Source organism: Durio zibethinus, chromosome 10 (assembly GCF_047325235.1).
Source record: "Durio zibethinus cultivar Kanyao isolate XHJ-2024 chromosome 10, ASM4732523v1, whole genome shotgun sequence".
NCBI classification, from domain to species: Eukaryota; Viridiplantae; Streptophyta; class Magnoliopsida; order Malvales; family Malvaceae; genus Durio; species Durio zibethinus.
Genome location: NC_143171.1, coordinates 15443545 through 15471130, shown reverse-complemented (window position 1 = coordinate 15471130; position 27586 = coordinate 15443545). Strand labels below are relative to the sequence as shown.

The 27586-nt window shown below is 30.8% G+C and overlaps 1 protein-coding gene, 1 non-coding gene and 1 pseudogene across 3 annotated transcripts in view; all 3 read right to left on the bottom strand.

The window, feature by feature from the left end:
• Positions 1-25093, bottom strand: part of LOC111293330 (putative 3-beta-hydroxysteroid-Delta(8),Delta(7)-isomerase) — a 46775-nt pseudogene extending 21682 nt beyond the window's left edge.
• LOC149516477 (small nucleolar RNA R71) lies at positions 3824-3930 on the bottom strand. The gene has a single exon (XR_016346003.1). It is a non-coding gene; the product is annotated as a small nucleolar RNA R71 (small nucleolar RNA).
• Positions 25094-25381: 288 nt separating the features above from the next.
• The window catches only part of EMB2785 (elongation factor family protein), a 28879-nt gene continuing 26674 nt past the window's right edge, over positions 25382-27586 (bottom strand). For both annotated transcript variants that reach the window (XM_022885635.2, XM_022885634.2), the window contains 4 exons: positions 26389-26439; positions 26221-26304; positions 25770-25820; positions 25382-25694 (listed from right to left, as the gene is read on the bottom strand). In XM_022885635.2, the coding sequence (XP_022741370.1) occupies positions 25611-25694; positions 25770-25820; positions 26221-26304; positions 26389-26439 (270 nt within the window). In that variant the 3' untranslated portion in view covers positions 25382-25610. The remainder of the gene's footprint in view (positions 25695-25769; positions 25821-26220; positions 26305-26388; positions 26440-27586) is intronic.

Sequence of the window (27586 nt, the reverse complement as noted above, 5' to 3'; positions counted from 1 at the left end):
CTTCTCCAATAGTGCATTCTACCATAAAAACAACTATTACTTGAGACTTGAAAGTAGTTTGTGGCTTGATATGCAAGTCGTATTTTAGTTCCAAAGTCCATTTTATTAGTCGTCTTGACAACTTTGGTTTTTACAAGACTTTGGTTGGTCGGTTAGGATGTTAACCATTTGAGACTGAAAGGGAGGCCTAAGTTTCCTATTTGTCATTATTACAACAAAAATAAGCTTCTCAATTTTTTGGTAATTCAGTTCAACCCCAAAGAGAACTTTGCTCATAGAATACACTAGTCTTTGCCTTCTTTCTTCCTCTTTAACCAACATGATTGAATGATCTATCATATCAAGTATAGGTACAAAGGTTCATCTATTCTAGGTTTAAAAAGTATGGGTGGTGTAGTTAGGAACACTTTGAACTCTTCAAAGGCTTTTTAGCATTGTTAGGTCCATTGAAAATTGCTAACATTTTTTAAGTTTTTGAAAACTAGAAAAGATACATCAACCAACCTAGACATGAATTAATTCAGCATATCTATTCTTCCAATCAATATTTGCATATCTTTCACTGAACTTGGTTGGCTCATATTAAGAATTGCCTAAACAATTTTAAGGTTTGTCTTAATACGTTGTTAGTGTATCATAAAGCCGAGGAACTCTCTCGAGGTAACCTCAAAGGTGCATTTACTCAACTTAGACTTATGTTATGTTTTCGCAAAACATTGATACCTTTTTTAGATCTTCCAATACTCTTCCAAAGTCTTGCTTTTGACAATTATGTGATTGAGATTGAAGTACATAAGCTACTCAAGTAATAAAGTGATAGAGTTAAGTTATTGTTTTATAGAGACTGGCTATTAGTAACCTAGTCTAAGTACCAAATACTGAAAAACCCTTACTAAGTTAGCTTAATCAAGGTTCACAAAAGGCTTTAAACTATTTCTAAACTAAAGCATGAAGTTGAGGCATGTAACATAATGAACATGTATGCAAAGAATGCATGAAATGCTAAGATGGTAAAGTGATGGATTCTAAACTAAGGCAACATGATGATAACAACAATATCAAGCAAGGAAAATATGTAACATAACCTTGAGGTTTCGACTAAGCAATGTAAAAATAGAAACCAAAAATGACTAGACTAACACAAGGAAACTAAAAGTGCAAAGTAAAAAATATTAATTAATAAGCAAATGAACATAATTGCAAACTTAAATGACATGAAAATTAAAGCTTATCATAAAAGAAAACATTATGTAAAAGTGTATGGAATATGCATGAACTAAAAAATTATGTGTAGAAACCAAAACCTAAGCTAGTGCAACAGGCCGTAAGTGCATGCAAGAAAGTTAAATGCATATGAACTTAAAAGTAGCAAATTAAACTAGTTCTAAGTGCATGCGAGAAAATTACAGGCATATGAACTTTAAAATAACAAATCAAACTAGATCTAAGTGCATCAAATTGAAATTTCATGGATTGAAAGCAAGGAACTATAAAATTCCATGAACTGAAACCTAAATCTAAGTAGAGAATTCAAATTTTCAAAATCTTAAAACTTAAATCTACAACAATAGAAAGCAAATATACTTAAATTGAACTAAATGAATATAGATTAATATGTAAACTACAAAAACAGCAAAAGAATTCAGCTCAAACAAGGAAATAATGATAGCATCTAAAAATATAGTATTTTAACATGCAAAAATTGGTGCTAAATTTTAAATTTTGTTCAAATTTTGGTGTTTAATGTTATTTTCTTGCATTTTAAGGTTTAAGCTTATGAATAAGGAAAATGTGCAATCCATGCAAAAATATGCATATTTCACCATACAAGATCAAGGTTTAGCCAAACTTTATTGGTTCAAGGCCATTCAACCATGCAGCTAAAGAGAAATTTACATGTACATGGACTCTCAAGTCATCCTTGTATTTAGCCAAAGTAAGATTCAAGACTTTTACTTACACTAGGACTTGTTCATGTAGCCAAGACAAGAATTTGCATTCATGAAGGACTCTTACACTATTTGACCCTATCTATTTTCTAAAAAGACTCCATGCAAATTTAAATGCACAAGGACTTTATCCCATAAGACCAAAAAAAGTTTGAACTCTATAAAAAACTCTTTTGCTTAGCATTGAAGAAATTTCAAGCTACCATAACTTTACCGTATTCGACCAATAGTGTTTGTGTTTGAAATGGATTCTTTTGCTCATATTTTTGAAGATTTACAAGCTACATCCTAGGAGTTAGGATAAAAATCAATTACCTTGTCTTGAATCCTACCTTAGCCAAACATATGAGGAGATTACATCAAGATTTTGTGAAGCAAAGATCACATGGCCGAGATTGCTTCCTAAGACGCCTATTCGACTGCACCTCTTCAAAAAGCAATAGTCCCATTTGGTCAAAGCACTTTGAAGATGAAGATAAACTATATGTCGTAGCATTTGATTTAAAATCAAACTCTTGTAATCTTTATCCCCCTATGGCCGAACCCTTTCTATAAATAGGGAGGCCATTCTCTCTTATTTCATCATCCCATTCTTTTTCTCTCTTCCCTCTTTTATTTCCATAGTTTTTTTTTTAGTTTTAGTTATTGGCTTAGGTGATAGATTTGCCAATAACAAAAGTTTGTTTCTTTAAATTTAAGAAGTTTTTATTTTTCAAAGATCTCTTTCTTTCCAAGCATTCTTTCTTTATAAAGTTTGAATTACAATTTTGTTTATTCTTTACATGTTTCAGCATTCACTTTTTTTTCTTTTAATCTATTTGATTTCATGCAATCTTTGCTCTTTAAATTTTCTTTTGTGCAAGATTAGTTTGGGCCACACTTTTTTTCTTAGTTTCATGCCATAAATCTTGATCCCATTAGTCTTTTACTTTCGACAATCTCAAGCTTTCATTATTTTCAAGTTCATAGTTATTATTTCTTTAGATCTAGTTTTGGCTTTTGTCTCTAGCTTACCAAGTGATAGTTGGATAAGTGAGATCTAAGCTTACGTTACTCTTTCTTTTCTTATTATGCAAAATAAGCCTAAAGTTTCTTTTGTTTAGATATAAGATTTTAAGATCTTAACTTTGGTACTTGATAACTACCCAATAATTACAATCTATAATCCTTTGGGAGATAATACAGGAATACTTCCATTTTATTACTTAATCTGTACATTTACAGGTTATGCAAAAAGCAACAATCAAGTTTTTGGCACCATTGTAAGGGATTATAGCAATGTTTTCAATATCAATAAGGATTTCTTAATCTTATATAATCTAAACTCTTTTACTTTAATTTGTCTTTATCTTTCTTTAATCTTTCATTGTTTGCATGCATAGATCTTAAAATGTTGATTTAGCTTTAGTTGATCAAGAAATTGACAAGACTTTTAGAAGTAGAAGAAAAGAGTAATCAACATCACCTGTACCAACACCAATGGCTAGCACAAATAATGAAGCTAAAAAAACCTTGAGGGATTATGTAGTTCCCAATTCTGATGCTTTTCAACCATCCAATCGAAAGCCATCCATTAAAGCAAATAATTTTAAGATCAATCCTTTTAATAATACAAAATGATCCAAACTTCTGTACAGTTTGAAAGACTACCTTGCAATAATCCTAACTTTTATCTTTTAAATTTTCTTGAATTATGTGATACTTTTTGTTATAATGGTGTTTCTGATGATGTTATTTGACTAAGACTTTTTCTTTTTTCTTTTAAGGACAAGGCGAAGAGTTGGTTGACATCACTATCGCTTGGCTCTATCACAACATGGGATGACTTGGTACAAAAATTTCTTGCAAAGTTTTTTCAACCAGCCAAAACAGCTAAGCTAAGAAATGAGATCACAACATTCATGCAAGTAGATGGTGAAACATTGTATGATGCATGGTAAAGATTCAAGATGTTGCTAAGGAAGTACCCATGTCATGGATTATCCCAATAACTTTAGATCTAAATTTTCTACAATGGTCTTACACCACCTATGAGAACCATTTTTGGACTTAGTTGCTAAAAGGGCAATCATGAGTAAGATTACTGAAGAGGCTAATGAGCTAATTGAGGAAATGGCCACTAACAACTATCAATGGGCATGGAAAAAAGGGTAAGCAAGAAATCTACTAGGTCATTTGAAATTGATGCAATCACCTTCATAAATTCCTAATTAACTGCCCTAACTAAAAAGATAGAAGCCTTAAGAGCCTACTCCCAATCTAACCTTGTAAATGCAATGCAAAGTTTTTTTATTTCATGTGATATCTATGAAAGACCCCATTCAATTGAAAAATGTAAATTTAAGATAGAAACTATCCAATTTATTTAACAATCCAAGCCCAACTACAATCCATATAGCAATACCTACAACCCTAGATGGTGAAATCACCCCAAGTTTTCTTGGAATCAGCCTAACCACCATTCCTCTAACAACCAAGACAACTACTTTCACCCAAATCCACAAACTTACAATCCACCCTAAGAAAATAAAATAAGTTTTGAGGATAGGTTGACCCAATTGATGCAAACCAACAATGCCAATATTCAAAACCAAGCTACATCAATCAAGAATCTTGAAAAGTAGATAGGTCAACTAGCCTAAACCATAGCTAACCACCCTATAGGTACCTTGCCCAGCAATACTAAATCTAACCCTAAAAGATAAGACAATGAAGCTTGTAATGCTATCTATTTATTGAGAGCTATTAGAGATAGATGACTTTAATGAGGAGGATGATATCATGAATGAACTAATAGTAGTAAACCTCCCTAGCATTGTAAAACAACCTAAGGTAGACTTTGCAGGAAAAAAAGACATATTGGAAGATGAGGAACTATTGAGGTTTGGAAGAGAAATTTTGGAAGGTTTTGACCCTATAGCATTGGAGACCCTTAAAAACATTGAACCTTAGGAGAAAGATTCTGAGGAAGAAAACGCTAAGATGGACTATAAGGAGGATCCTAAAGAATACATTTAAGGGTCTATCGAATAAGGTGAAATGCTATTGCAAGTAGGAAGAGCCTTAGTAGAAAGTATTCAACTTGAGCCTAATAAGGCAATTCAAGAAGAAACAAGTCAAAATGAGCTAGAACAAGAGGAAACGATACAAGAAAAAGTTCAAGCAAAGCTAAGGATGCCCGCAAGAATGTATAAGTCATGTTTTAATATAGCATCATCTTTCCCAATACCTATTCAAAAGAAGCTACTTAAAGAATTAAAGGAGGCCCTATTTGTGTAAAATTGTAGCCCTAAACTTCAACAACTCTTGCCCAAAAAACAAAAAAATCTAGGGAGTTTTACTATTACTTAAAAAGTTAGACATTTAAATTTCGATAAAGCTTTTTGTAATCTTAAGTCTAGAATAAACCTAACGCTTTTTAAATGTTTTTATGCAATTAGATTGTGGGAAGTTGGGCTTGCTATATTTAAATTGAAATTTGCTGAGTAGTCTGCTAAGTTACAACAAGTTATGCATTCCCTATAGACTTTATTATATTAAACATAGAGGATGATGAAACTCTATTATTGTTAGGAATACTTTTCCTATTGACTGCCAAGGCCTTAATTAATCTATACAACTCTAACCTTGCCCTGAGATTTAAAAACAAGAAATTGCAATTTGTAACTAAAAGGTATGGTATTCTTAGGGATGAAGATGGTGTGAAAGCTGTAAGGGGGCATTGGGTTCACAGAATCATAGATTCTGAGGGAAAGTGTGATCCCTAAAAAAATGCAATACCCAAGGTTTTCTTCCATTTTCAGGGTATCCTAAGTTCAGATTCACTCATTTGGTTTAGTGGAATCCATATATATTAATTCTTGAATAATTACCATAATCTTCTTAACATATATGATTGCAACTTTTTATCAGTTTTTGTCAATAATATATGCCCAAACAATAAATGATGCTACTAAAAGCCAAAGAAAACAAATATTTTATTTGATTATTGTTGTTATTTAACATATCATCAATAAAAACATATTGGGAATTATTTAAGGCGTTTTTGGTTAGTAAACCCCTTAAATAATCCCTTTTATTTTTTTAAAAGGATTATTTAAGATGTTTTTGGTCCATAAATGTCTTAAATAAATGCTATTTAAAAACTATGAGGGAATTATTTAAGATATTTTTGGTCCAAAAACGCTTTAAATAATCTTTAATATCTTTTAAAGGGGATTTTTTAAGGCATTTTTTACTAAAAATGCATAAAATAATTTCTAATAAAAAATATTAGAGATTATTTAAGATGTTTTTGGTCCAAAAGTGCCTTAAATAATGCTTTAAATAATACCTTTCAATTTTTTAAAGGGTATTATTTAAGGCATTTTTAACCAAAAAAACCTTAAATAATCTCTAATTTTTTTAAAGGAAATTATTTAAGGCATTTTTTACCTTAAATAGTACCTTTCGCTTTTTCTGACTGTATTATTTAAGGTGTCTTTTTACTAAAAATGCCTTAAATAATCTCTTTCATTACTTATAAGATTTAAGAGATAAAATATAAAAAAATTAAAATAGTTTAGTTGGGTAGAATATATGGCAATTAACCATAAGGTCGTAGGTTTGACCCATCTTTTTATCATTTATTTTTGGAGATTAGTATTTTTTGGATTATTTAAGGTATTTTCTAATTAAAAACACTTTAAATAATATTAATCAATTTTTTTAAAGGATTATGTAAGGCATTTCTTGCCAAAAATGCCTTAAATAATCCAAAAAAAATTGAACATGATTATTTAAGGTGTTTTTAGCTAAAAACGCCTTAAATAATGCTTAAAAAATTAAATAAGATTTTTTTTTTGCATATTTTGAGGTGTTTCTAACCTGGAAAACACCTTAAATAATGCTAATCAATTTTTTTAGGAGATAATTTAAGGTGTTTTTAGCAAAAAAAAAATGCCTTAAATAATCCCATTCAATTTTTTTTAGGATTATTTAAGTCATTTTCTAAAAAAAAAAAAGACTTAAATAATCCCCAAAAAAAATTGAACAGGATTAGTTAAGGTGTTTTTAGCTAGAAAACACCTTAAATAACCTTTAAAAAATTGAACAAGATTATTTAAGGCATTTTTCATAACAAATGCCATTAATAGCAATATAAAAAAAAAATTTAGCAGTAGAAATCTACAATTGATTGCGTCACTTCCAGACATACTTTTCAAAATATTAACAGCTATTTCATAATTTTTTATTCAAGTCAAATTTAGAAATAATGTAATTTTTCTCCCCTAGAATCCTAGAATACCATAGGAGATGTGAGTTTTTTATTCCGAGACTTTGTATACTGATGGAAATCTATCACCTTCTCTTGGAATCCTATTACCCTGAACCAAACGTTGGAATCAAATACCCAATAGTAAGATTCAAGGGAAAATGTATGGATTCCTCTAAACCAAATGCCCCTTAAAGGTAAAAGAAAACCTTAGGGAATCTCACTTATTGGCTAAACCTCCTAATCCCTTGATACAAAACCACTTAGCAACCTTTAGCACTAGTAGTGCCAAACCCATGATAAACTTAAGCTCTATTTACATTATTCTAGCTAGGAGAGTTAGTACACCTCCTAAGCCTAGTTCAATTTATGTGATTCCTCAGAGAAGGACACAACAAGACAAGCTCCCTTCTAAAGGGATAAGATGATTTTGATAGAATTAAGGATGGTTAAGCTTAACCAAAACTAGCATTATTTGGGAGGCAGCCCAAATTTTATTTTAATGGTTTATGTTTTCTTTATTTTTATTAGGACAGGTATGTTTCGGTGATTTTGTTTAAGTTTGTTTTAATAAGGATGAAATGGATGCAAAGATGATGCCTCAAACAAAAGATGTTTCATTCCTGAAGTTTGTTTGGGGAGCATTTCTTTTTCCCTTGATTTTAATCGATTTGATTTGTTATGATGTTGTAGTAAGTGTGAGAGGGGAAGAATGTTTTGTGAACTTAAATGCTTTTTAAAAATTTATGATCCCATTCTTGCTTTCAAACCAAATTGACTTGCTAGATTTCATTGATATGCACACTTAGTTGATTTTGCATAATTTTTCCAGATTGACTTAACTATAATATGAAGTTTAACTATGAGTATGGTGGAACTTGAAAGGAATTCCTAAGCATGTTTCTCTTTGGATATGATTTTTGTACATATGTTTTTATTCTCAAGGAAATGCTATGATTTTTGTGAGAGTTTGTGAGAAATTTTATACATTGGGTGCCAACTAGGCTAGATATTTCTGTGTCATCAAATATTACTCCAGAAGTGATAACCTTAGGATTTATAGATATTTACAAATCATTTGAAAGCTAAAGTTTTGAAACTTTTATGAATTTTGCTCAATAATGATGTAAATCGATGATGTTCAGGTTTGCATGGAGAAATTTATTACTTTCAACATCAACACCAAAGCCCATGCAACCCATGTGAAGGTGACAAAGTGAGGTCATGAATGCTAAGATATGATCCATGCAAAGGATACAAGAAAGTCTAGCCCATCAAGAATCAGAACAAGATTTAAAAGATATTCTTTCATATGCTATAATGAATGCAAGAGTGAATTGTGTGATCTCTTAATGAATTTCATGATTCATGCAAAATTAAGGAGATATGGCATTTTAATGATGATTTGCTAAATTACACAAATTATGGAATATAATACCTGACAGATGCTCTCATGGATTGCAAATTATGGAAAATAATGGTTTAAATACAAAAAAGTGAATTATTGGAGAATCCCATGATTTATGCAAATCAAGGAAATTGGGTATTAAATGCTGACTTGCCAATGATTAACCAAAATCCCTTCTTAGATAGTAAATTATGGGCGGCAATGGTATTAAATGTTAAAGCAAGATTAGGATCAATCACATTCATGGATAATCCCTCAATTAGTGGAAATGTAATTGATCACTTGCAAAGTCAAGAGAGTCCAAACTCATTCCCTCTTGGCCGAACCTTTTACTATAAATAGGCCATGCATCTCACTTGTAAATCATGGAAAGGATTCCACATCCCTCTCTTCTCCCTCTTTCTACTTTCTTTTCTTTTTATGGTTTCCCTTAGTTTTCTCTATAAATTAGCAAGGATGACAGACTAACCTAGATCTTTTGTAATTTCTTTAGTATTGGCTAGGGTAATAGACTAGCCATTCTTTTATTTTTCAAAGCTCTTTATTTTAATACAAGTTTGTTTTCACTCAAATTTCTCTTTCTCACTTTGCACACACAACTTTCTTGTGCAAGCTTTCAAAATTCAATTTTGTTCCTTAATGCTCTCTTTTACTTTTGGCAAAAATTCAAGCTTTCGACTTTCTTTTATTTTCTAGTATAGCTTGCCCTTTAAGCTACCAAGTTACAATTGGTTAGCTTGGCTTTCAGCCTTTGCATTTATAATTTCCATTCTTTAATTTTTTCTTTTAACGAATCGACTTGTTTAAATGTCTAAATATAAAGTTAGAAAGAACTTCCTTTAGGATTTGGTTTTGCAACCCAACATAATCCTCATGGGATGGATAACCCTACTCACACTTTATTACTTGGTAGTGACTTGCACACTTGCAGCCTCATAAAAAGGAACAATGAAGTTTTTGATGTTGTTGTCGAGGATTATATCGGTTCTAAAAGACTAATATCAATAACACTTCTTTCTACTTTGTAATTTAGACTTTTATTTTTCTATTCTAATGTGTTCTTTCTTTTTTTTCCAATATATCTAATTTCCAATACAGTGAAGCTAGAACTTTTAAGGACTATGCTGAGCCATCTGGTGAGTATTCCCACATTCAATTGTCGTTTCAAAACTCTAGACCATGGTGCAATGGTGAAAGGTATAATGAAAACTCATTTTCAACAAAAACCTCACAACTTCCTTGTTTGGCTGAAAAGATAGATGCTCTTAAAGGAAAGTGCAATTTAAAACATGTTCAATCAATTAAAAGTGCATCTGATAACTATCATGGTTATGTGGGGAAATACCATAGTGATAGGTGTCAAGATAGCCAATCATACTATTATCCAAACACCTATACTCAAGGTTTGGAGAGTAGACCTAGTTATCCATGGAGGAATAGTCAAAAGCCATCATTCAATTCCACATCTTACCTTATGAACATTCCATCACAACCATACTCATCCACCATATGATCCACCATCTTTTCCTTAAGAAATGAAATCTTCCTTTGATGAATCGTTAGCAGAATTCATTCGAAATCAAGCCATCCTCCTCAAAACCCAAATTGCCAATTTGAAAAGCCTTAAAAAACATGTAGATCCAAGTTGCTTGAGTGAAGTGGAGTGCATATTAAAGGATGATCAACAGAAAGTAAAAGTGATGTATGTTGCTCATGACAATGAGGATGACTTGATAGATGAGCCTGTGGTGGTTAACTTGTCCAGTTTTGTGAAAATAATTGACAAATATATTGAGGAGGAACCATAATATGAATTTGAAAGGGAATATATTGAAGAAGAAACTAAGATGGAAGATGAAGAGTTGTTACAATTTTGGAAAGCATTTTCGAAGAGCTTAAATCCAATTGAGGAGACAAATTTTTAGGATGAACCAATTTTAGGATTTGAAACTCAAGTAAGGTCTAGCATTGGTCCCACTGAAGTTGAGGTCTAGCCTTACAGTCACCCTTTACTAATTCCCCAGCCCTACAAAGATCAAATGCATGATGTGGAATTAAATGGGGTAGATAACAAAGTTGATGAGGATTGTTTAGTTGAAAATGTGCTTGAATCTTTAGAAATAGCCATCACTAAGCTTAAAGAAAGGGAGAACACATCACCCACTTTGATTTTACCAACCATGGGGAAACCTTTAGCCTTAGAAACCAACCCTATAGTTTCCATGGTTGTACGTATTTCACTGGTACTAAAGTCAGTGCCCACCTACCTTATTCCAACTTGTGGTATAATGAAGACCTTGTTAATGGTAGGACACTCATCTATTTGCACCGTAATCATTGAGCATTGCCACTTAGAATTTATTATTGAACATATATGGTGTGTAGAAAGACCATTAAATGGGTAGATGTCAATGTGAAATGTGGAGTAATTACATAACCTTTTAAATCTTTAGGTTTGGTCCAGCCTAACCAAAACTGGCACTACTTATGAGGCAACCCACATTTCATTTTAATGATGCTTTTGTTATTTGTTTTCTTTATTTTGTTAGAATAGGTTTACCTTGATCATGTTTTGTTTTGTTTTTTTTTTAGGAATAAAGATGGAGAAATGATGAATGGTGGAAACCAACCCATTTGGCCTCAATGAAACAAAGATAGGGGAGTTTTCCTTAACCCTAAACTTTTTATTGTTTTGAACTATTATGTAATTCAAGTGTAGGGGAGAGAAATTTCTTATGCTAAAATAGTTTTCAACATTTTTCAAAAGATTACCCTAAAATCTTTGTTTTCAAACCAGGTTGATATGCTTTCAATCATTATGTTGCAATCTTAGTTGATCTTTTACAAGAGTTCATAAATGACCTATGTATGATCTTGAGACAAGTATAAGCATAGTGAAAAACATGAAATGGAATTGTGAGTATGCTATTTATAGGATTGTGAATTGTCATCTTGATCTTTGACATGCATGAATCTTTGAGAAAGTTCTATAACTATAAAATTGTACTATAGATTGAGGTATAAGCATGACTCTAAAATTTGTCTACTCACCCTTGAGGTGAAATATTCCTGGTTATACTTAACTTAAGAAATGATTTAGGCTATCCTTGGAATATTTGAACCTTTTTAAAGCCCACCATGAATAAATCATCCTTAGTACCTTTACTTTGAGCCTAATAAATCCTTTTTCTTGTGTATTTACCCATATCAAATAGGCCCAAGCCTTTTTCTTATGAATTACCTTTTTTTCTTACGTAGTTCATATTGTTTATGCATGTTAGGGACAAGATGAGAGAACAAATCATATTAGGGATGTAGGGAGGCGCAAGGAAGAAAAAAAAGTTAAAAAAAAAGGGAAAAAACCAAAAATGGCTAGAAAAAAAGATGGTTCAAGCTTTGTCAAAGTTTTTAAGTCCAAGTTTAAACAAGAGGTTCTAAGTCTAAAATTTCCTTTTTTTGACCATAACCCAAGCCTTACATTACAAGCCAATAAAGACCTATTAATTTTGAATCAAATACGTAAGCATACTTTATTAGAGAGGGATTTTGGAAAGTAAACATATGAAGTATGCTTTATCTCTGATTCAATATGTGATGATATGGTATACATACCTTTTGCTTAGGTTGTATGCATATATGAGAGATAGTTTGATTTTACATGTTTGAAATGGCAAGTACTTATGATTAAGTTTTATGTCTAACCATGTTCATAACTATCTTGATATTATACTATAGTGCATGATCAATAACTTGTGAAATTTGATTGTAAGTGCATCTATGTGAATGTTGGCATTAATAACTTGAGGATTTGCTTAAAGACTAGCAAAAACATAAGTGTGGGAGTGTGATAACCTTAGGATTTATTGATATTTATAGATCATTTGAAAATTAAAATTTTAAAATTTTTAAGAATTTTTCTCAATAATGATGTAAATTGGTTATGTTCCGGTTTGCATGGAAAAATTTATTACTTTGGACATCAACACCAAATCCTATACAACCTATGCAAATGTGGCAAAGTAAGGTCATGAATGCAAAGATATGATCCACACAAAGTGACAAGAAAGTCCAGCTTATCAAGAATTAGAATCAAGAATCCATAGACATCCAAACGATATTATGCCATTTGCTAGAATGAATGTAAGAGTGAATTGTGTGTTCTCCTAATGAATTGCATGATTCATGCAAAATCAAGGGGATATGACATTTTAATGATAATTTGCTACATCACACAAAACATGGAATTTAATACTTGATAAAATACTCTTTTGGATTGCAAATTATGGGAAATAATGGTTTAAATGCACAGAGTGAATTATTGTAGAATCCCATGATTTATGCAAATCAAGGAAATTGGGTTTTAAATGTTGATTTGCTAATGATTGACTGAAATCTCTTCTTAGATAGCAGATTATGGCTGGCAATGTATTGAAGGTAAGAGCTAGATTAGGATCAATCACAATCATGGATAATCCCTTAATTAGTGGAAATGTAGGTGATTACTTCCCAAAGTCAAGAGTGTCTGGATTCATCCCTCTTTAGTCGAACCTTGTACTATAAATAGGTTTTACATCTCACTTGTAAAGCATGAAGGGGATTCCACATCCCTCTTTTCTACCTCTTTCTTCTTTCTTTTCCTTTTACAATTTCATTTAGTTTCCTTTGTAAATAGGTTACAGTGAAAGACTAGCTTCGATCTTTTGTAATTTCTTGTACTATTGGTTGGAGTGCCAGACTAGCCATTGTTTTATTTTCCAAAACTCTTTCTTTTAATACAAGTTTATTTCACTCAAATCTCTCTTTCTTAGCTCACACAACTTTTTTTTGCAAGCTTTCAAGTTTTAACTTTGTTATTTTATGCTCTCTTTTACTTTCGACCAATATTCAAGCTTTCAACTTTCTTTTATTTTCCTGTATAATAGGCCTGCCCTTTAAGCTACCAAGTGACAGTTGTTTAGCTTAGCTTTCAGCCTATACATTTATAATTTCCATTCTTTCATTCTTACATTCTTACATTCAACTAATCAATCTGTTTATCTGTCTACATATAAAGTTAGAAAGAACTTCCTTTGGTACTTGGTTTTGCACTCAAACATAATCTTCATTGGATCGATAACCCTACTCATATTTTATTACTTGACAACAACCTATGTACTTGCAACCCATAAAAAAGAGTAATCAATAAGCTATCTAATTGCTTTTTTCCTCTTCTCTTCCCTTTAAGCTTTCTTCCTTTGATCCTTAGATCTCTAAAAAGTTAGAATTATAGCCAATTAGAAGCCTCCAAAATGCCATATCAGCCATTAGTTATTGGTCTCCCATTTAAATCCAAGAAAATGTGCCCATTCCTTTGATCTCCACTTAATGCATCTAATGACTAGGATTACTTCCTCCTTTTAATTTTTGGAGCTAATTGTAGCTTCAATAATTCTTCAAAATTCAGCCAATGAGAAACCTTCCAAGTGCTAAGTCATCCATGAAAAATGAAAAAAAATTCTAGCTAGAAATTGACTCAAAATTCTTTAAAAGCACTATAATTTCTTTCTCTTCTTTAGCTCATGCAATTTAGTATAAAATTGACAAAAGCTTCCATGAGCTAAAAATGATTAACAATCATTAAAAATATAAGGAATAAGACTTGACTTAAGGTTTAATTAAGCTAAATCATGCAAAGAAATAATGAAAAAAAGTTAGGAAATTATCCTTAATAGTGTCAAGTAAGCAAAATTCAACACTAGGTTCAGCCAAATGATAGAAATTTCACCAAAATGCATACAACTTGACCTCAATTCATTGTTTTTCCTTTTTTTATATATATTTTCACCTACATAGTGAACATTTTCACATTTAAGAGTATTTTTGCATTATGCCGTCCACATAAACTTTCATGCTCCTACCATCTAATGTTGGAATATCTTATTTACTGACCTCTAGTAAGTGGTTCAATCATTCTTAAGGCTAAACGACATTATCTTATAACAATTCAGTTTGTTTTTAGTTATGGAGATTGTTTTGTCCTCGTCTTCTTTGAGCATTTTGATTTGGTTATACCTAGAATAGATATCCATAAAACTCAATAATCCATGTTCAGCACTATTATCTACCGACCTATCGATGCTCAAGAATAGGAAGCTATTCGTATAGCATACCTTATTAAGGTCAGTAAAGTCCACACACATCTTACAATTTTTATTTTGCTTTTTATCCATCACCATGTTAGCTAGCCATTCTATGTAGTATGCCTCTCTTATGAATCTAGCCTGTAGCAGTTTATCCACCTCTTTCTAAATAGCAACTTGCCTTTCTAGAGCAAAGCACATTTTTTTTCCTAACTAGCCTAGCACCCGAGCTGACACTCATATGATGTACCATATCTCTCGGATCTATTTTGGCATATATATAGGTTTCCATACAAATAGGTATACATTGTTTATGATAGCAAAACCATTTCTTCTCTATTTTCCAATTATTGGCTAGTTTGCATAGTCTTTTCTAGCCTTCTTTAAAAGAATGAAACTTGTACTAATGTATCTACGTGTTCAAGTCTACTATAGTCTATATGTAGCTTTGATTAGGAATATCTTCAATCCTACCTTCAATGTCATTACTTCCTGGAGATGATATACATTATGTTAGCTTGATTGTAGGTATTACTGATCACATATGTATATGTGTCATTCCTATGTAGTTTCTTGTGAATGTGAAATGTTAAACCATTTGATTTTAGCGCTATTAGCACATTTACAATTTAGTGATTTGCTTAGTTGAATTGTGTCAACTATTCTTCCGTTATAATATGAACAAGGTACACTCGCATTTATAATATGAACATACCTTCAATAGAAAATAGAGGTGCTAAACATTTATAGGTATAATTGAATCATATATCAAATGTTCTATTTCATGGTATTCTCAAGTGATTGTAAAAATCTAAGAACTTAATTCAATGCAAAAATTAAAGAAAGCTTGATTCAAAGTTCTAATTTTTCAAATATTCTTTTTGGCATTCCCCTACCATTCTTTGCTGGGCTTTGTCAAGCCTTTTTTCATCATTCTCTTTCTCACCTAGGGTGTCCAATTGCTCTGATCGAGTCCCACCATTGATTTTGGTTAGACTTATGTCATCTCTTTATTCCCTTTCATTTTTAACGTAGCCAATTAGAACTATCTTGCCACTGATTAATCATCTCGGACTTCACCTATTACACAAGAAATTAAAAATTTCACTTTTAAATGAGATGTTGACCCCATTATCCTTAGAATTATTTGGCTATGTCTTCCCTAGATGATGTTTTAGGTTAAAAGAATATCTACAACCATAAACTTAATCATAGCTGTGATCGTCCTTAGATCAATTCCTATGGTGATGGGTAGTTTTATAGTTTCTAATATAGAAATGTGCTCATTTCCAAACCCAATTAAGCTCATCTAATATGGATTAATTTTGTCATCATGCTATGGTATAATTAGGTATTCCCAGCTTTCTCATCATGCTATAATATAATACATCACTTAAATTGCTGTTATCAAAGTAGATCCTCTTAACTACATGGTTGTACATCAAGGCATCGATAACTATTCCATCATCATGTTGGGACTGAAAACCCTCTAGATTTTCTAATCAGAAAGAAATTGACCCATTTTTCCATAACTTAGTCTTCTTAGCTAAAGAGTCAATGGACATAATTGCTACCTATATCAACATTCTTTTAGCTAAGATTGAAGTTCCACTAGTAATGACATTGATAACCCTAGCTATAGGTTGGTTCATATTTAGCTTTCTTTGCTTTTTAACCCGACTAGGTCTTTCCCTATCATTTTTCTGACCTCGACTAACTCGATTATCATAATTTCTTTCTGGTGGACTTCTATGACCTCTTCCTTGGTAACTCTTATTCTTTTTTTGTGTTTGGTTTTCCATGAACCTATTTAGTCTACTTCTTTTTATAATGTTTTCTATCTCATTCATCAAGTCCACATATTCTTCAATAGTGTGACCATGTTCTTTATGAAAGGCACACCTCTTTGTCCAATCTCTTTGATTGTTTTGCTTCAAAAGCTTAGGCCATCTTAGCTATGGATACCTTTCTATTTGCATTAATATCCTCTCATAGGAGGCATTTAAGAGGTTATACTAATCATACTTTCTACTCGGCCACTTAGCCCTTGACCATCCCTCTATGTATGATTTTTTCCCTTTTTGGAAGCTTTTTACCTTTTTACCTCATTTTTTGCTAAAGTGGTTAAAAATCTCTCTTCTTCTATTGCTCATAAGAGTCATAGTTTCCACACTGCTAATATGTTGTTCAAATTATCTAAAGAGCCTTTTCACTATCTTTAGGGGTTCTAAAGAGGTAGAGTATTTGAATTGGAATTCTTTATCATCCATCATTTTAGGGGATTGACCATTGCAACTAATTACTTTAGGTCCTCGACTTGTAGAGCTTTTGTGTTGAAATGCATCACATATTCCAATAAGGACTCACTTGGATTCTATTGCACAGCCATTAAGCACAAGCTAGTTTTCTCAGTACATCGATGACTTGTGAAGTGGCTTAAAAAAAATGTTCATGGTCTTTAAATAAGGTGATTTACCTCAACTATATACTGGAATACCAAGTTCCAATAGCTTTTTTCAACTTAGCCAAGAATGCCTTGTACATCAGAGGGTTATCTATATGCTGTATCAATATATGAGTTCAAAATAGATACAAATGATCAACAAGATATGGTTGGCATTCTGAATCTCGTAGGGAGTTGAAATCGATCAATTTCCTTGGTAAAAGGTGAAGGTTTCAAGAATTTAAGCTCTTCCTCGAAAATTTAAGTCTTCTCCTTTATTTATTTCTCCATAGCTTCCATATGAGCCTTAAGTTCTTTGTTCACCGAAAATTTGGCTGTAAGAATATCTAGAAGTTTAGCCAAGGTGGTTCACTTGGAATGGCTAGTTTGCTGCAAAAAGCTATGGGTTTTTGTTGCTTCCTTCGACATGGAAAAGCTAACATCACTATCTTTCTCAATTCGTTACATTGGGCTTGAGGGTGGTTGTTTGACATTAAGAATGGGTATTTTAAAGTTGAAGGTGCTAAGCTATTCTACAAGAGGTTGGTGAGGCTTTGGAGCTAAACGATAAATGCGTTGTGCTCAGCTATAAGTAATATCTAAGGTAGAGGTATTGGTTGGTTGACATTGGTCTGTGATGTTGATTAAGAATCTATAAGCACATAGATTGTACAAGTAGTATGTTAAGATCATTCCCATGAGGATTGCAAATAGATTGATTCAAGTATTGAAATTGGCTCACCTTTCTTATATTTGGAGAAATCAGAATAAGAATAAATTATTATGCAAACTAATAAAAACAAAGCTTAAATAATGCAATTAAACTTTAAAACATGCAATAATAATGAATTAAGATGAATTTAAACCTAAACTAATGCAAACAACAAGCAATTTATTGAATTAAGATGTAACTTAACTTAATCTAAATGAAAACTTTAAATTATGCAAGAACCTAAAACTAAACTCAATGTATGTGAGACTACTGAAATCAAATTAAACCAAATGTTATTAACCACATATAATGTAATCTTAAATATGTAAGAATAAATTAAACATGTAATTACACAAAACAATCTTAACATCTTAAATATGAAATTAAAATTTTGTAAAAAATTGAATTAAAACTAAAACTAATCTAAACAACCTACACAGCATGCAATTATGAAACAAAAACTAAATTAAATATAATTGATTGCAAATAAAATTTATTTAAACTTAACATTATGTAAATTAACAAAATTAATTATGCCATAACATAAACTAAAGCAATAACTTGACATCATAATCAATAGAAGTAAATTAAACTCAATTAAACCCTAAAGCATACAACTAGTACAAAATTAAACTTATTAATTAAATTAACCTTAAAACTTTTTAAAAACAGAAACTTAATAAACTAACATGCAACAATTACTAAATTTAAACTTACTGACTTATCTTAATTAAACTAAACCTACACCCTAATAGCATGCAACTTAAACAAATTAACTCAATTAAATCTTAAGCAAATTCAATTACACTTAAAAACATATAGTCTAACTAAATTAATCTAAAAAAGATAACCTACACTCAAAACCAAATTAGATTAATAAGAAGAACATGCAAATTGAATTAACTCTATTAATTAAAACATGCACATATTAAATTATAGAAAAACAACATAACTGATTTGAATTAAAAAATGCAAGAATAGAAACTTAAGCTTGAAAATCAAAACTTAAATTGCTTTGAAAACTAAAAAGAAACTTGAACAATTGTAAATTGTAGTAAATAATAATAAAAACTTAAAAGAAAACAAGAAGAAAGCTATTAACTAAAGATTGGTCTATCAACCTAGTCATGTTTTTTCCTAAAGCCTAAGCTAGCCATTTATAGAACAAGACTACAAAAAACCCTAAAGAGATAAATAAGAAAGGCAACTGACTTTAAATGATCTCTATGTAGTTTGACCAAGCTTGAACTCTTATGTACAAAAGCCTTTTAGATGAAAGTAAACTCTAACTTGGCTTTCTTAAATGAATTTAGAGCAAATATAAGCTAGATAAGGTGTTGACATTTACAGATCTTTATCATAAGGATTGGGTCTCATGACATGTCTTATAGTTGGCACTCAAAAAGATGAGATAAATCTAATATGATTTTTTAGAATACAAAAGAATAGGTTTGACCATCTCTCTTTTAAGTGACAACTTTATTTCATGCTATTTTAAAAGTCAAAGATTTGTCTTTAAATAATGCATGTAGGTGTAGCTAGGGTTTTTTCTAAGAGAAAATAATACTTTGTAATTATTTAAAAATCCTTAGCAGGCTTTAACTTCAACTAGTATTAGGCCTTGCATCTGTTAAGCATTTTTTGGACTAGGATTAGAACTTCTTGAATAAAAGAACTTTGGGTCACCCATCCTTGTTAATAGCCCACCAAACCTAATCCTTATAGAATTTTAGCCTCTATATATATCACTTCTTGGATTGAGCATGCGATGGATACCATTTTGGGCTTATCTTGCAACCTAGGCTTTATACATATTATTTACTGTGCCGTCCATTCATGTCTACCTCATGTAATCCTACCCTAGGTAGGAATACCAAGTCAACTCAGGATTTCCTAATCAACCAAAAAAAACTTTCCCCATGTCAATTTCACCAAGTAGATCTACTAGTCAATGTATGAATTCTAAGTCAAAGTAGAAAATCTTAGTCAAACTAGGAATCCAAGTAAAAGTGAGAAAACCTTCTTCAAGTAGGAAAACTAATGGCAAGTTGATCTTTTTCAATTTAAGGTAGAATTTGTCAAGAATTTTCCAAGATTTAACAAGATTTCCTCTTTTTTTCAAGATTTCCTCTTTTTTTCAAGATTACCTACACATCATCAAAGTAAGCACATTAAGTGTAAAAACATCTTATTTAGCCAAAAACAAAGTAAAAGTAACTCAATTAAGCACTAAAAGAGTCTAAATAACCCTACTTCATAAAGTTATCAAATGTTTTAATCATCGTTATTTGATTTCCTTTCTCGATAGTTCTTCTTCTAGATGCTAGTATAAGAAGCCCCTACCTAGTACGTCAAAATTGTTTGGACCAAAAATAAGTCAGAGTACAGTCCTATCTAAAAAAAACAAATGTTAAGAATAAAGGCTAGAGGTTGCTTGGTGTTTGTGCTCTAGCGTGCAAATCAGTAAGGTAAACAAATAAGGTTGAAAAGTAAGCTTGCTTTGCTTGTGAGGGAATGAAAAATATTTATACCTGAGATAACATGATAGGCAGCATTTGAATTAGCATGGGTGATGCCAATGTCGCCATAGATGGATCGGTGGTTGCCCAACACATCTACACACCCATTTAAGAATGCAAAGGTCATGATAGAGATCCACATCAATTATAGGTAGTGGGAGTTCAGTAATGTCAACTATGTGCCTCCACTAATGACCTAGTCATGTTAGGTCTACCTCCTGCTAACTGTTTGGGGATGTCAAGTTGGCAAAAAGACAAAAATACCCTTAGTCAACCAAAGACTAAAATACCCCTAATCTAGAGGTATTATTTAAACGTCCATTTTTCCCTTAAGATGGATAATGTCCACATTAAAAAGAAATTGATAAATTAAACTTGACACTTGAGTCTTAAATCTTGTATCTTGTATTTAGAAAGTCAAATCTTACACTACTAGAAGGCTAGGTAGACCTTCCATAACAAAAATTATTCCTTCAATAATGACAATTGCTCTATCCTTCCCTACATATCTAAAGTCACCTTTGCTATATTCTTTCCTTGCCATTTAATTAATGATTAAGCACTAGCAAATAGTACAGACATCTCATTTTGACCAAGATTTTTTAAAATATTTTGAACAATTCAAATTAATATGAATTAAATTTTTAGATCAATTGGAATTAAATCCAATTCATTTATTTAAGCTTAAGGTTAAATTCGGCTTTATATTTGTGTTCAAATTTTTATTGAACCAAATTTAATGTTTAATTTCTTTTGTCTTGAAATTTACTTTTGGGCGTTTGAATTGTTGATTAAGCCTTAAGATCCATTAGGTTTTTATTAAGCTCACAGCTTGGACCAAAATCTTTTTCTTATTTCTATTAATGTTCATTAATTTTTTTAATTAAAAATCAAAAGTGCAAAAAATGCAAATTTTTCAGAAAAAATCTGAATGCTATTCAAATAAGAAATTCTTTTGAGATAAAGTCTTTAAAGATGGAAACTCATTCAAAAATGATTATCCCAATCTATCAAATTGATTTTGATTTAGAATTCATTTTTAGTTGGGATTAATTCTTTATATATTGGAAGGAGTTGACAGAAAAAAAAAAAAAAAAACAAAAGGCAATTTCAAAGTAAGAGCAAAACATCCAAAAAAACCCAATTTTCAAAATTTCATAAACATAGAGCTATACCTGACAATTGAAAATAGGCCATACTTTCCCTATAGCCCCAACATCACCATCAACACCTACTATCACCTACCATCCCTCACAATCACCATCTTCCATCACGATTACCAAGAACACAGTCACTAGCCTAAACTTTTCACAACTAGCACCTTCAACCAAGAACCTAGATTACCCAAACCAATATACCCAAAACCCATCACAAAATAAACAATCAATAACAATTCAAGAGAAACACACAAAAATTCATATGTTTTCAAAGTACGCTTTATAGTAAACAAATTTGGCTTAGTATATTTTTTAGTTTAAGGTTTTTTTAGCGAATTCGAAGTGAGGGATTTATAACACTTTGAGTTGATAATTAATAAGAGTACGAGAAGAGGAACGAATTTCTAGTGGTTGTGGTTTGATTTGGCAACAGCAAATAAGAGTATTAAGCAACGATAATAACAAACGAATGATTTAGATTCGAGGTCTTGAGTTACATTTTGAAGAAAACTAATGTTGGGATGAGAATAAGAAAGCTAAAAAGAGTTTGGATATATAATTTGGGAGCCAATTGGCATCAACAAACGGTTGCCATATTTTAGGGTAAGCTCAATAATCCAGAATTATTGAGTTTTTTGACAATCAAGTTAGAGAGATGGCAGAGAAAAAATTTGAAGAGAGAGAGGAAAAAAAGAAAATAAATAAAATTTTAAATTTTTTTATCTTTAAAGAAGCAGCAAATGACATCATGTTGGCACAAAAGACTAGTGTATTGACTTGTGACCCAACTCGAAATCTATGCACCAACCTGAATCTCTAAGCCTTTAACCAAGCCAACTTTTAGTCATGATCTATGCCAATTTCAAGTAATGGGCAAGTTGGGCACCTGAGCTATGGGCTAGCTGTCTCCAAACCATTAATTGCGTTGATCAAGTCGAACCAAGCCATTAACCAAGCTGGATTTAGTAAATTTTATATCTTATATTTATTTTTTATTTAGTTGAATTAATAATATTTTTTAAAAATTAATTGAAGTTAACAATGATTTTGGAAATTAAACTCATAAAAATCTTACTAATATATTGTAAGATTTCATTGGTTTAAAAAATAATTTTTTGAATATTAAAATAAAAATCCTATCAATATATTGAAAATTTTCATTAGGTTGAAATTTAATTGTTTTGAAAATTAATTTTAAGATAAATTTAACCAAGATTTTGAAGGATTTTCATGTATTTAAAAATAAATTTTGAAAATTAAATTCATGAACATTTATCAAACTATTAGTTGATTTTATAGATTTAAAATTAATTTTTAAAAATAAATTCATGAAATCTGACAAAACTATTGGAGGATTTTATGAAATTTAAAAATAATTGATAATTAAATTCATGAAACCTTACCAAACTATTGAAAATTTTATGATGTTTAAAAATAATTTTTGAAAATTAAATATATGAAATCATACCAAGCTATTGAAACATTTTATAAGTTTGAAAATAATTTTTAAAAATTAATTCATAAAATATTACCAACATATTAAAGGATTTTATGAGTTTAAAATTGATTTTTGAAATTTTAATGAATTCAAACAAAAAGCCTCTCCAAGAGAGACAAGAGTTTTTTTAAATATTCATGAGGTGAGAAAATATTGTTAAATTGTTACCAAATTATTGGAATAATTTAAAAATAACTTTTAATATTTAAATTATTTTAAGATGTTTTTCTCAAAATGTTGAGATTATGGATAACATAAAATCAACTTGTATTATCCTTTGAATGAATGTTGTGGGAGTACTATAATTTTCACTACACATAACCATACTCTTATACTTGACCTAGCTTGTAGATTAGAAATTATTCTTTTAAAGAATCTAAGTCAAACTTAAGATCTCCTTAAAATAAAATAAAATAAATTAAGTAATTAATTATACCTAATAAAAACTATTGATGACGACTTCATATTTGTGTCTAATAATCAAATTTTCAAATTTACACATTATAACAAGTATATATATATATATATATATATATATATATATACACACACACACACATACATATTTATCATTATTAAACAAAACAAGGTAAAAGAAACTTACAAACTTCATCTAAATAAATCCAATATTGTCTTTGTAGAATTTAGGAGAAAAAGTAAAATAGCCCTGGAGAATCATGTAATTCCCGTGGAAGCCCACCAGCACATTAGCCATCTATCAAGTTTTAATAAGTTGCGCGATCTCCCTGCTATAGCAAATCATTATCTAAAATGAAACCAATAAGTTTACGATACCTTAAAAACTAACCCGACCAAAGAGAGGGTGAAGACGCTTTATTTTCCATATCTCTTCTAATCAATAATAATTTACAAACAATTTTAATCAGTTTGGGTGGGATCCAAATGTTATGGGCGAGACTTCAACTGGCATTGTCACTTAACTTGGATCGAACCTCTTAAGTCTAGATTAGTGCGCAGATCATGACACAATTACTTAGCTAAAGGAATGTATTATTCTAGATTAGTGCGCAGATCATGACACAATTACTTAGCTAAAGGAGATCATGACACAATTACTTAGCTAAAGGAATGTATTATTATTAACATATCTAGTTTGATCATGACACAATTACTTAGCTAAAGGAATGTATTATTATTAACATATCTAGTTTCAGTCTCTTAATAGACGTATACTTAATTTAACAATCTAAAATATGATACAAATACAATATAAATATAGAACATGAAAATAATATGATTCAAAATTTTAATAATAATTATATTTTAGGTTTAACAAAATAAAAATATTTATATTTTATATTTTTATATCGACACGAATTATAACACGTAATTTTTATATAAAATATGATATGAATACATAAATTTTAATATTTTATATGACAAATATACGAATCGTCAAATCTATGTATACCACTATATTTTTAACAATTAGCTTAGCTAATAAATGAAGACATAGTCAAAACCAAACATTCCATAAACATAAGGATTAATGTATTTAATTTGATACTTAAATTTTAAAAATTTTTAATATGATATTCGAGTTATAAATTTATTAACTAATATTATCCATCATGCGTCATCATTTAAAATTAATCACGTTTAACATGAATATTTCGTTCTTAACACATTTATATTTTAAATACTAATTTAAAATATTTTTAAATTTTAAATATTATATTAAATATTTCTAAATAATTTAAACACCTTCTATAACATTAACCGCAAACAGGAACTCCATAAAATATGCAGTGAAAAGCGCACTTTTAATGAATGATTGGGATTTGCAGCGTAAAAGGCTTTAGAAGAACTAAGAGAAAGAGGGCAAACTATAGGGTAGCTAGACGTGCGAGTTGAGGAGCAAAGACGGTAAGAATGAGACGATAATAGAGGAAGAGGGGGGCAAATCCAAGCAATTGCAGTTCCCTCGGCGGGTATGGATGCTCCATTCTCTCTTTCTCTCTCTCTCTCTCTACTTGTATACTATATGAGCATAAGAAGATAATAATACCTCATCTCGCTTTTGTTTTTTTCTTTTCTCAATCATATGGTAGTATACTTATTTTTCTAAAGTTTAATATAGTACTTTATTCTATTCATATTTTCAAGCTTTTTCAACTCAATGGAAAAACACATTTGACATTTGGGACCAATTAAATCCCACGTGGGTGTGTTTTAGGGTAAGCCTTCAATCGGATGGTTGAAAATAATTGTGGCGACGAACTGTATAATGATTTTGGAGATGTAATAGTGACATTAAAATCACATTTCAAAAAAGTATATTTGGTAAAAACAAGGATGAAGTAAAAATGAAAACTATTTTCCTTGCTTTAATAGAGATGAGGAATGTTGCACAAATTTATTTTGCTTTAAAATAATGGAAATTACACAAATAATAAAACATCAACTCCCCACTGCTCCTTATTGTCAACAAAAATAAAAATGTCGTTGATATTCTATAAATAAATTTATGGAATGCCAACTAAAGAATAGGGTACACTTTAAGTTACAAAATTGTATATTAGGAAAAGACTCAGCCTTTTGGCCTTTTACTCATGGCTTTGCGCTTGTTAACATCCAGATATCTCTTCCTTAATCGGATGGCCTTTGGTGTAACCTGCATCTCAATTACTATGGTATCAGATATCTCAGTCAGTCTTAAATCAGAACATCAATGTCAAGAGTAACTTACCTCTATAAGCTCATCAGAAGCAACATAACCAATGGCTTCTTCGAGAGTCATCTGGACACAAGTGCATTCAAATGTCACAAGTCAAATGCAAAGCTGAAATGATGTTTGATTTATCATGTTACAAATGCTTTTAAAATGTTCCATAAAGCAGCTTGATTGATTTGAACTAAGGCCAAAACTGACACACAAGTGTCACTATTATTTTGGGAAGGATTCTAAAAAGATCTAAGTGATCCGTCAAGATTCTTTGATGACATCCTACTGTGACCAATCTGGGTGCATTCCAGCACCTTACCAGCAAGAAGAGCCCAGATTAAACATGGAAATAAAAGAAACATTGTTCCTTGCAATAAAATGCAGTGCGATGTGTGTCAACGGTCGACAAATAAATGATGAAACGAACTTAAGAGGAAACAAAACCAAGTTATGTCAATAGTAGACAATGACGTACAAGTCTTGGAGGAGATAGTTTCACATTTTCATCCTTGCTAGCAGCACGAATATTTGTAAGTTCTTTACTCCTGACTGGATTCACCTGCAATAAGGTAGTAATTGCAAAAGGGTCAGTCATCCATAAACAAAACATCGTGTGCTGCAGGGGAGCTCCATCTTTTCTTACATCGAGATCTGTATCACGTGAATGTTCACCAACAATCATGCCATCATATGTCTGCAAGCCAACAAATAAACAATAATTAGTGTTTTAACGAAGTAGAGCTGGCATGAACCTGAAAGAGTCTACCCAACCAGAACTCAATTCAATGTGTTTTTAGTCTAAAAGTTAACAACACAAACCTCAAAAACCCAAACCACAAAACTTAAACTAAGCAATAAATATTTTTTTTCTTATTTAAACTTCAATTCAACTAAAACATAATAAATATAATAGTATAAATTAGTTTTAAAATGATCTAATTTTCTACTACATGAACCAACTAGATTTGAAACCCGGGGTGACCCTAACCAAACATGACCCATATCCGAAGTGACCCAAACCTTAAATGACATGAAATTCATTACCTGATCCTGACCCAACATGCCTAATTGCCACCTCTATACAAATGCAAACCACATTTAATTAATAAATTTACAAAGTGTGCCTCAATTATTTGAAAAACAATATATACATTACGGTAAAGAGTCAAAAATGTCCTTGAACTATAAGCCCCGAACATTTTATTACAATTAATGAGGTCCTTAATCTTTTATTTCTACTCAATTGAATCCTTAAATTGACAGAATCTAATCATGTGACAAAATTTAATCAATCATCATCAGAACTATAGTCAACTGAAACCTTAGATGAATCTTAAAAAGAGAGGGGAAGAGAAAATAAAGAATATTAATTGCTTCACACGACAATTTTTAATTTATTTTATTGATGTCATAAGAAATTTATTTTAGTTAGCAAAAAAATTAACGGTGTTACCTTTTTCATCCAAATAAGGACTTAATTGGATGCAAAAAGATGTTAGAAGGGTTGGTTAATTGCAATAAAAAAATAGAGGTTTAGATTTTTTTTAATTATAGTTCAAGAGCTTTTTTAACTTTTTAGCCTATATAATACTAAAACAGAAAATAGAAGACAAAGCTACAATGCCATCCTCAAACTATATATATATATATATATATATATATATGTTGCTTCGACTCTTCATTTTCCTGAAGTACATTTGTTGACAAATATCTAGACACAAGTATGGAAATCCGACCCTCCAAATATATGGAATAACTTTGGAAAATGAGCATACTAGATATATACTCGTATGCAATACTCACCCGAGTCCAAGAAGCATAATATGTATATATATGTTTGC